This window comes from Procambarus clarkii, chromosome 13 (assembly GCF_040958095.1).
Source record: "Procambarus clarkii isolate CNS0578487 chromosome 13, FALCON_Pclarkii_2.0, whole genome shotgun sequence".
Lineage (NCBI taxonomy): Eukaryota > Metazoa > Arthropoda > Malacostraca > Decapoda > Cambaridae > Procambarus > Procambarus clarkii.
This window is the reverse complement of record NC_091162.1, coordinates 26,916,856-26,928,973: the sequence shown is the minus strand read 5'-3', so window position 1 is coordinate 26,928,973 and position 12,118 is coordinate 26,916,856. Positions and strand designations below refer to the sequence as shown.

At 43.5% G+C, this 12,118-nt stretch overlaps 1 protein-coding gene across 1 annotated transcript in view; it reads left to right on the top strand.

The window, feature by feature from the left end:
- Nucleotides 1–6,673, top strand: part of LOC123757101 (cyclic nucleotide-gated channel alpha-3) — a 402,346-nt gene extending 395,673 nt beyond the window's left edge. The window contains exon 10 of the mRNA XM_069324046.1: nucleotides 5,100–6,673. Coding sequence (XP_069180147.1) covers nucleotides 5,100–5,362 — 263 coding nt within the window. The 3' untranslated portion in view covers nucleotides 5,363–6,673. The remainder of the gene's footprint in view (nucleotides 1–5,099) is intronic.
- Nucleotides 6,674–12,118: the final 5,445 nt, after the last annotated feature.

The following is a 12,118-nucleotide window of genomic DNA, read 5'->3' as shown; positions in this document are numbered from 1 at the left end:
TGTCAGACCAATCCTGGAGTATGCGGCTCCAACATGGAGTCCATATGTAGTCAAGCATAAGACTAAAATGGAAAAGATTCAAAGGTTTGCCACCAGACTAGTACCCGAGCTGAGAGGTATGAGCTACGAGGAGAGACTACGGGAATTAAACCTCACTTCGTTGGAAGACAGAAGAGTTAGGGGGGACATGATCACCACATTCAAGATCCTCAAGGGAATTGACAGGGTTGATAAAGACAGGCTGTTTAACACAAGGGGCACACGCACTAGGGGACACAGGTGGAAACTGAGTGCCCAAATGAACCACAGAGATATTAGAAAGAACTTTTTTAGTGTCAGAGTGGTTGACAAATGGAATGCATTAGGAAGTGATGTGGTGGAGGCTGACTCCATACACAGTTTCAAGTGTAGATATGATAGAGCCCAATAGGCTCAGGAACCTGTACACCTGTTGATTGACAGTTGAGAGGCGGGACCAAAGAGCCAGAGCTCAACCCCCGCAAGCACAACTAGGTGAGTACAACTAGGTGAGTACACACACACACACACACACACACACACACACACACACTGTTTGACGGTTGAGAGGCGGGACCAAAGAGCCAGAGCTCAACCCCCACAAGCACAACTAGGTGAGTACAACTAGATGAGTACACACACACACACACACACACACACACACACACACACAGAAGGCCTCGTAGCCTGGTGGATAGCGCGCAGGACTCGTAATTCTGTGGCGCGGGTTCGATTCCCGCACGAGGCAGAAACAAATGGGCAAAGTTTCTTTCACCCTAAGTGCCCTGTTACCTAGCAGTAAATAGGTACCTGGGACTTAGTCAGCTGTCACGGGCTGCTTCCTGGGGTGTGTGTGTGTGGTGTGGGAAAAAAAAAAAAAAAAAAAAGTAGTTAGTAAACAGTAGATTGACAGTTGAGAGGTGGGCCGAAAGAGCAAAGCTCAACCCCCGTAAAAACACAACTAGTAAACACAACTAGTAAACACACACACACACACACCACACACACACACACACACACACACACACACACACACACACACACACACACACACACACACACACACACACACACACACACACACACACACACATTAGATTAGAAAATTAGAACTTCATTCAGAAACCTAAATGAGGAGGCTTTTAGGGCGCTTTACACTGCCTACGTGAGACCCGTCTTAGAGTATGCCGCGCCATCATGGAGCCCCCACCTGAAGAAACACATAAAGAAACTGGAGAAGGTTCAGAGGTTTGCGACGAGGGTTGTCCCAGAGTTACGAGGGATGGGATATGAAGAGCGTCTGAAGGAACTGAACCTTACGACACTAGAGAAAAGAAGGGAGAGAGGAGATATGATAGGGACATATAAAATACTCAGGGGAATTGACAAAGTGGAAATAGATGAAATGTTCACACGTAACAATAACAGAACGAGGGGACATGGGTGGAAACTGGAAACTCAGATGAGTCACAGAGATGTTAGGAAGTTTTCTTTTAGCGTGAGAGTAGTGGACAAATGGAATGCACTTGGGGAACAGGTTGTGGAAGCAAATACTATTCATACTTTTAAAACTAGGTATGCTAGGGAAATGGGACAGGAGTCATTGCTGTAAACAACCGATAGCTGGAAAGGCGGGATCCCAGAGTCAATGCTCGATCCTGCAAGCACAAATAGGTGAGTACACACACACACACACACACACACACATACACACACACACACACACATATATACACACACATACACACACACACACACTATTTGACAGTTGAGAGGCAGGACCAAAGAGCCAAAGCTCAACCCCCGCAAGCACAATTAGGTGAGTACAATTAGGTGAGTACACACACACACACACACACACACACACACACACACACACACACACACACACACACACACACACACACACACACACCAACAGACACCCTACCTGCCCCAACCCCTGTCAGCCCCCCACTAAGTCCCCACCTATGGCACCCTCCCCCCCACCCCTCTCCTCCCACTCACCCCCCTCCTCCCACTCCCCCCTCCCCCCAGGACCTCCCTTCTCCCCCATCCCCCAAGCCCTCCCTTCTCTCACATGCCCTTCCGTCCCTCCCACCCACAAGCCCTCCATTCTCCCCCACCCCCCTAAGCTCCCCACTCTCCCCCACCCCACCTAAGCCTTCCCCTCTCCACCACTCCCCAAAACCCTCCCCCCTTCCTCAACCACCTCAGCCTTCCCTTTCCCCCCCACGCCCCCCCAAGCCCTCCCCACTTTATTGCCCCCCCAAACCCCCCTTTCTCCCCCATCCCCCCACCCCCCACATGCTCATCATAGGGGGACTTCAATCACGGCAGGATTGATTGGGAGAACAAGGAACCGCATGGAGGCGAGGATACGTGGAGAGCCAAACTACTGGAGGTGGCGACTAGAAACTTCTTAACCCAGCATGTCAGTGAACCCACAAGGATGAGAGGAAATGACGAACCAGCGAAACTCGACCTGGTTTTCACCCTGAACGACTCTGACATAAGAGAAATCAGTTTTGAGGACCCAGTAGGAATGAGCGACCACAGTGTATTGGTGTTTGAGTACCTGATTGAAGAAGGGTTATTGAACTCGAGAAGGGATACCGAAACCAAAAGGTTAGCATACCGAAAGGGAAACTATGAGGAGATAAGAAAATGCCTAGCAGATATAGCATGGGAAACAGAGCTCAGGGAAAAGACGGCCCAAGATATGATGGAATACATCACGCAAAAATGCAAGGATGCAGCAAACAAGTTTGTCCCAGTCCAAAAGGAAAACAGTGAAATGAAGATGAGAAACCCATGGTTTAATCAGAGATGTAGGCTAGCTAAGCAGCAAAGTAAAAGGGCATGGAGAAACTATAGGAATAACAGGACACTGGAGAGCAGAGAAAGATACCAGAATGCCAGGAATGAATATGTTAGGATGAGAAGAGAGGCAGAAAGACAATACGAAAATGACATCGCAAGCAAGGCAAAGACTCAGCCTAAATTGCTGCATAGCCACATCAGGAGAAAAACAACAGTAAAGGAACAGGTTATGAAATTAAGGTTAGGGGCAGAAGGATTCACTACAAACGACAAGGAAGTGTGTGAGGAACTGAATAAGAAATTCCAAGAGGTCTTCACCTTAGAGCAAGGAGAAATCCCAGAGATAAGAGAGGGAATAGCTAACCAGGAACCACTGGAAGAGTTTGAGATTACCAGCGGGGAAGTAAGGAAGTGTTTACTAGAATTGGATGTGACAAAGGCTATAGGCCCAGATGGAATCTCCCCTTGGATACTAAAGGAAGGAGCAGAAGAACTGTGCCTCCCGCTCTCCATGGTGTATAACAAATCACTGGCAACAGGGGAACTGCCAGAAATTTGGAAAGCAGCCAACGTAGTCCCGATATACAAGAAAGGGGATAGACAGGAGGCACTGAATTACAGACCAGTGTCCCTAACCTGCATACCATGCAAGATGATGGAGAAGATTGTGCGAAGAAAGCTAGTGGAGCACCTAGAGCGAAAGAACTTTGTAACACAGCATCAACATGGATTCAGGGATGGCAGGTCCTGCCTCACAGGGTTACTTGAATTCTACGACCAGGCAACAAAAATAAGGCAAGAAAGAGAAGGGTGGGCAGACTGCATATTTTTGGATTGTCAGAAAGCCTTTGACACAGTGCCACACAAGAGGCTAGTGAAAAAAACTGGAGATGCAGGCTGGAGTGAAAGGGAAGGTACTCCGTTGGATACAGGAGTACCTAAGTAACAGGAGACAACGAGTCAGTGTGAGGGGTGAGGTCTCAGATTGGCGAGACGTTACGAGTGGAGTACCGCAGTGGTCAGTCCTTGGACCTATACTGTTTCTGATATATGTAAATGATCTTCCAGAGGGTATAGAATCGTTTCTCTCAATGTTTGCCGATGATGCAAAAATTATGAGGAGGATTGAAACTGAGGACGATAGTAGGAGGCTACAAGATGACCTAGACAGACTGAGTGAATGGTCCAACAAATGGCTGTTGAAGTTCAACCCGAGTAAATGCAAAGTAATGAAACTAGGTGGTGGAAATAGGAGGTCAAACACAGGATACAGAATAGGAGATGAAGTACTTAATGAAACGAACAGAGGGAAAGATCTAGGAGTTGATATCACACCAAACCTGTCTCCTGAAGCCCACATAAAAAGAATAACGTCTGCGGCATATGCGAGGCTGGCTAACATCAGAACAGCGTTCAGGAACCTGTGTAAGGAATCATTCAGAATCTTGTACACCACATATGTAAGACCAATCCTGGAGTATGCGGCCCCAGCATGAAGCCCGTACCTTGTCAAGCACAAGACGAAGCTGGAAAAAGTCCAAGGGTATGCCACTAGACTAGTCCCAGAACTAAGAGGCATGAGTTACGAGGAAAGGCTGCGGGAAATGCACCTTACGACACTGGAAGACAGAAGAGTAAGGGGAGATATGATCGCAACCTACAAAATCCTCAGAGGAATCGACCGGGTAAACAAGGATAAACTATTCAACACTGGTGGGACGCGAACAAGGGGACACAGGTAGAAACTGAGTACCCACATGAGCCACAGAGACGTTAGAAGGAACTTTTTCAGTGTCAGAGTAGTTAACGGATGGAATGCATTAGGCAGTGATGTGGTGGAGGCTGACTCCATACACAGTTTTAAATGTAGATATGATAGAGCCCAGTAGGCTCAGGAATCTGTACACCAGTTGATTGACAGTTGAGAGGCGGGACCAAAGAGCCAAACCTCAACCCCCGCAAGCATAAATAGGTGAGTACACACACACACACATACATACACACACACACACACAGACACACACACACACACACACACACACACACACACACACACACACACACACACACACACACACACACACACACACACACACACACACACATTAATCTTAACAATCGTTCTCTAGACGTTTCAAACACTAACTTTATCCATCTATCACCACCAATGAGCCTACTTTCCTAATCTATCACCAGTGTTAAATAGATGTGTTGTGTACTGGCGGAGATTACTAACCCAGGGCGTTGTACACCGTCAGGTATGATACTGCAGGGGTCCCACAGCGCCGGGGCGTTACCCAGGGACTCGTCCCCCCAGGAGCTCCTGCTGGGGGAGATCCGGCGCCTGCGGGAGCGGTTAGTAAGCCTGGAAGCTGAGAACGCCACAATGACCCTGAAGCTGAGTCAGCAGCAGTGGGAGGTGGAGCACCGCCTCCATGAGATCGAGATGCAGCTCTGTGCCAACTCCAGCAACACCTCCAGTGCAGACGACAACGAGAGGAACAGAGAGAGCATTATCTAGACTCCTCAGACCGGCAGGAGGGTTGAACAGGTGCCAGGGAGGAGTATCTCTGGGTGGTGTGACATGATCTCCTAGGGAATGATCTCTATACAAATGATCTCCTAGGGAATGATCTCTATACAACAGCATAGAGATCATCCCCTAGGCTCCTACACAGGTGTTCTAGAGATGTTCTTCCTACCCTCAGCTCCAACGCTGGTGTTCTAAGGGTGTTCTTCACCTATACACCCTGGTCTGACGCGAAAACCTTCTGGTAAACGCACCTTTACCAAATATAGACCGATTTGCAATAATTCTCGTAACGTTTCATATTGTTCTTCACAAACGCTGGTAACCTTGAAAGGTTTTTTCAGATATTTGGAATATTTATTAAAAGTTAATGAAATAACATAAATTTCATCACATTTTTGCTGTTTCATTAAACTCTATATAACATTGCAACAAATTATAGTCAATTTTATACTTACAATTCAACTATTTTGTATGTTCACCAGATATATACTTTTTTACAAGGAATATTACTAAAATAAATTCTATGAAATCTCCACAATAATAGAAATATTGTTTTAAAAAGGTCTTGATGTCTCGAGATGTCTCGATGTCTCAAAGATGTCTCGAGTCTCAAAGATGTCTCTAGCCTCAAAGATGTCTCGATGTCTTAAAGATGTCTCAAAGATGTCTTGATGTCTCAAAGATGTCTTGAAGATGTCTCGATGTCTCAAAGATGTCTCGAGTCTCAAAGACGTCTCGAGTCTCAAAGATGTCTCGAGTCTCAAAGATGTCTCGAGTCTCAAAACGTCTCGAGTCTCAAAGATGTCTCGAGTCTCAAAGATGTCTCGAGTCTCAAAGATGTCTCGAGTCTCAAAGACGTCTCGAGTCTCAAAGATGTCTCGGGGTCTCAAAGATATCTCGAGTCTCAAAGATGTCTCGGGGTCTCAAAGATGTCTCGAGTCTCAAAGATGTCTCGAGAAACATCTTTTATCAAAAATATTAATAAACATATTACAGGTGTTTGATAAAACATATGGCAAGTCATTCTGCAAATAATTGTAACATATTACCTAACTTGTAATTAAAGTCAATAATGTGTATAATGTTGTATTCAAGTTAAAGTAATCTGGAATTTGGAAATGTTTATTGTAAGTTATACCATTTTGTATAATGAGTTACCAGATTACATATTGTGTTGTCAAGAGGTACCAGATTACATATTGTGTTGTCAAGAGGTACCAGATTACATATTGTGTTGTCAAGAGTTACCAGATTACATATTGTGTTGTCAAGAGGTACCAGATTACATATTGTGTTGTCAAGAGGTACCAGATTACATATTGTGTTGTCAAGAGGTACCAGATTACATATTGTGTTGTCAAGAGTTACCAGATTACATATTGTGTTGTCAAGAGTTACCAGATTACATATTGTGTTGTCAAGAGGTACCAGATTACATATTGTGTTGTCAAGAGTTACCAGTTTACATATTGTGTTGTCAAGAGGTACCAGATTACATATTGTGTTGTCAAGAGTTACCAGATTACATATTGTGTTGTCAAGAGTTACCAGATTACATATTGTGTTGTCAAGAGGTACCAGATTACATATTGTGTTGTCAAGAGGTACCAGATTACATATTGTGTTGTCAAGAGGTACCAGATTACATATTGTGTTGTCAAGAGGTACCAGATTACATATTGTGTTGTCAAGAGGTACCAGATTACATATTGTGTTGTCAAGAGTTACCAGATTACATATTGTGTTGTCAAGAGGTACCAGATTACATATTGTGTTGTCAAGAGGTACCAGATTACATATTGTGTTGTCAAGAGGTACCAGATTACAAATTGTGTTGTCAAGGGGTACCAGATTACAAATTTTGTTGTCAAGGGGGGTACCAGATTACAAATTGTGTTGTCAAGGGGTACCAGATTGCAAATTCTGTTGTCAAGGTTTACCAGATTACATATTGTGTTGTCAAGGGGGGTACCAGATTACAAATTGTGTTGTCAAGAGGGTACCAGATTATAAACTGTGTTGTCAAGGGGGATACCAGATTACACATTGTGTTGTCAAGGGGGGTACCATATTAAAAATTGTGTTGTCAAGAGGGTACCAGATTACAAATTGTGTTGTCAAGGGGGGTACCAGATTACAAATTGTGTTGTCAAGGGGGTACCAGATTATAAGTTTTAGAGGTAGACTATAATGTCAAAGGAAGTACCAAATTGTAAACTCGAGGGATATGTCAGTCCACTCACTATCCCTTTCAACACCCCACTCACTACCCCACTCACCACCCCTCTAACTAACCCCCCCCCCCCACTCACTAAACAACACGAACATTGATATTTATGAAAAGAGCAGAGAAGTGTTCAACACAGAAAGCTGACACGGCCCCCCAGCTTATTGGCTGGGACGCCTACCCAAGTGTGAGCCTCTGAGCAGCTTAGCTAGGATTCCTGCCCTGTGACCAAGTGGTTGGCTAGGACTCCTAGAACACACACACACATACACACACACACACACACACTCACTCTGCAAGACCAATATGCAGTGCAGCACACCAGCAGCAATAGTCTGCTGCCACTGCATAAATAATATCTCTCATGTACAGGAATAGCTCTATGAGTTGACAGAAAATATCTATGGAGGGTCAACAGGAGACGCACGCAAGTCCTTCACTCACGCAAGTCCTTCACTCACGCAAGTCCTTCACTCACGCAAGTCCTTCACTCACGCAAGTCCTTCACTCACGCAAGTCCTTCACTCACGCAAGTCCTTCACTCACGCAAGTCCTTCACTCACGCAAGTCCTTCACTCACGCAAGTCCTTCACTCACGCAAGTCCTTCACTCACGCAAGTCCTTCACTCAGTATTTTGTAGCCCTTACCCCCCCCCCCCCCCCCGAGGCGGTGGCCACTTTCATCCCACTTATATTCTCCTGAAGAAAGAATCCAGTGCTAATGGACTTGCGTTCATCTTTTGTTTTCATTCCAAAACTCTTTATAGTTATTAAACATATATATATGTAACTTACATAGTATTTTCTAAAACTGGCCTAAGACCAATGCGGATTTGGGTCACAGTTCTGTTGTTTGTAAGTCTCCTTTTCTACAGTAGAGTTTTCTTATTGTTATAAATATACATATATAAATAAATAAATATATAAATATATATATATATAAATATATACAAAATATATGGTAATAGAAGTGCAGTATTTCACGGGATATAAACAGCGTGAATATCTTAATATCTTGGGCGGAATACTGCCTCTAATTTTCTTCTTGATGCGAATATGATGCCACTGTGCTGGAAGGTGGCCTTGGGCGCGCTGGTGGTGTTGAGAGCGGCCTGGGCGGCTTGTGGGCAGCCTGGGCATCGTGTGGGCGTCCCGTTGGTACCATGGGCATCGTTTGGGCGTCCCGTTGATGCCAAGGGCATCATGTGGGCGTCCCGTTGGTGTCATGGGCATCGTGTGGGCGTCCTGTTGATGTCATGGGCGCGCCGTTGTAGTGGTGGGCGCGCCGTGGTCGGCCACCACCTCGCTACGACCGCCCCCTGGGCGCTCCCGCCGATCTTAACACACTATCTAACCTAAAATTGTGCTGCTGTTTGCTCCTTTCAATATTGAACTTTTCGACTGAATCACTTATTTACCGGACTTTACCTCCAGCTTGTTAGCAACACTTTTATGAGGTTCACTATTCATTAGTCCCATAATCATGTTCGAGCTCTTTCATCTTGTTAACGTTAACCTTTCATTTGTTTTAGGCTTGTTTAAGTACTTGATAACGTTATGGCCTGGCCCATTCGTTGCCTAAGGTGGAGGTGCTTCAGCGCTTTCTTTGACCATAGAACATAATAGTTTCAAACTGTATCGATGACAATATATACTAAAAACACATTCGATTCCATCCATGTACTCGAGACGAATTATTTCAGTCACGTTTAATTTGTCAGATGTTCCATAAATTTACCGCCAAGTATGTCAATTGTTTCATCAAGTTCCCGCCAGATGTAGTAGCCGATCCCTTTAGTGAGACGATTGTCACTTGTCTGGTACATGGTGTTGGGAATGGGGGGGGGGGGGGGAACTGGCCTCTCTACAAGCGTAATAAATATAATTTACTATATATTAATTGCTTTAAATACTTATGCTAGGAAATTTTTGAATATTATCAATTACAACTAATCCAGTCCATAATGATTGCCGGTAATTATACCAGGCTTCAATTTTGTAAAGATAATTAATACATTTTTGATCAACTTTCAACGATCTCCCTAAAGAATCATTTATAGTTAATAGCGTAGTTCATCTTTTTATACATTATTCGTTAGGCAAGAAATTAGCCGATATGAAACTCTTTGGCCCAGTTACCTGAGTAACTAATCCTGTTTAATTATAGACATCAGTTATGAGCAGAGGCTTTGGCGAGAATAGCCTCCAGTACAATCATATCAGAAGATAATGCTCCAGTGCAATCATGACGGAATGATGCCTGCACTCTCAGCTCCAGTACAATCATGACGGGAAGATGCCTGCACTCTCAGCTCCAGTACAATCATGACAGGAGGATGCCTGCACTCTCAGCTCCAGTACAATCATGACAGGAGGATGCCTGCACTCTCAGCTCCAGTACAATCATGACAGGAGGATGCCTGCACTCTCAGCTCCAGTACAATCATGACAGGAGGATGCCTGCACTCTCAGCTCCAGTACAATCATGACAGGAGGATGCCTGCACTCTCAGCTCCAGTACAATCATGACGGGAGGATGCCTGCACTCTCAGCTCCAGTACAATCATGACGGGAGGATGCCTGCACTCTCAGCTCCAGTACAATCATGACAGGAGGATGCCTGCACTCTCAGCTCCAGTACAATCATGACAGGAGGATGCCTGCACTCTCAGCTCCAGTACAATCATGACAGGAGGATGCCTGCACTCTCAGCTCCAGTACAATCATGACAGGAGGATGCCTGCACTCTCAGCTCCAGTACAATCATGACGGGAGGATGCCTGCACTCTCAGCTCCAGTACAATCATGACGGGAGGATGCCTGCACTCTCAGCTCCAGTACAATCATGACGGGATGCCTGCCTGCACTCTCAGATCCAGCACAGTCATATCAGAAGATGATACCTGCACTCTCAGATCCAGTACAATCAAGTAGTGGGTGACGCCTGCACTCTCAACTCCAGTACAATTATATCAGACGATAATACCAGCACTCCTGTTCCAATACAATCATATCAGTGCCTAATTGTCAAAAGAAAACCTTCATATTTTGATCGATTTCCAAAGGAATCCAAACTTGAATTTAATTCTGGGCAAAATGAATGATGATGTTTATTACAATGATATGTATCTATTGTATAACAATGATATGTATCTATTGTATAACAATGATATGTATCTATTGTATAACAATGATATGTATCTATTGTATAACAATGATATGTATCATTCGTGATGTAAAGGTCCTCGTAACAGTCGCTGGGTTGTTTACCTTGTAATAATTTGTTGTGATTATGTTTATTAATATAATTATTATTATTATTATTATTATTATTATTATTATTATTATTATTATTAATGTTTCCTGGGTGTATGAGGGCGTGCTGATTAACGACACAGGACTAACAACATAAGACTAACAACATAGGACTAACAACATAACAACATAGGATTAACAACATAACAACATAGGATTAACAACATAGGGCTAACAACATGGGACTAACAACATAACAACACAGGACTAACAACATAACAACACAAGACTAACAACATAACAACATAACAACACAGGACTAACAACATAACAACACAGGACTAACAACATAACAACATAGGACTAACAACATAACAACACAGGACTAACAACATAACAACACAGGACTAACAACATAACAACATGGGACTAACAACATAACAACACAGGACTAACAACATAACAACATGGGACTAACAACATAACAACATGGGACTAACAACATAACAACATAGGACTAACAACATAACAACATGGGACTAACAACATAACAACATAGGACTAACAACATAACAACATAGGACTAACAACATAACAACATGGGACTAACAACATAACAACATAGGACTAACAACATAACATGGGACTAACAACATAACAACATGGGACTAACAACATAACAACACAGGACTAACAACATAACAACACAAGACTAACAACATAACAACATAGGACTAACAACATAACAACACAGGACTAACAACATAACAACATAGGACTAACAACATAACAACATGGGACTAACAACATAACAACATGGGACTAACAACATAACAACATGGGACTAACAACATAACAACACAGGACTAACAACATAACAACACGGGACTAACAACATAACAACACAGGACTAACAACATAACAACACAGGACTAACAACATAACAACACAAGACTAACAACATAACAACACAGGACTAACAACATAACAACATAGGACTAACAACATAGGACTAACAACATAACAACATGGGACTAACAACATAACAACATAGGACTAACAACATAACAACATGGGACTAACAACATAACAACATAGGACTAACAACATAACAACATGGGACTAACAACATAACAACATAGGACTAACAACATAACAACATAGGACTAACAACATAACAACATAGGACTAACAACATAACAACATGGGACTAACAACAGAGGACTAACAACATAACATAGGACTAACAACATAACAACATG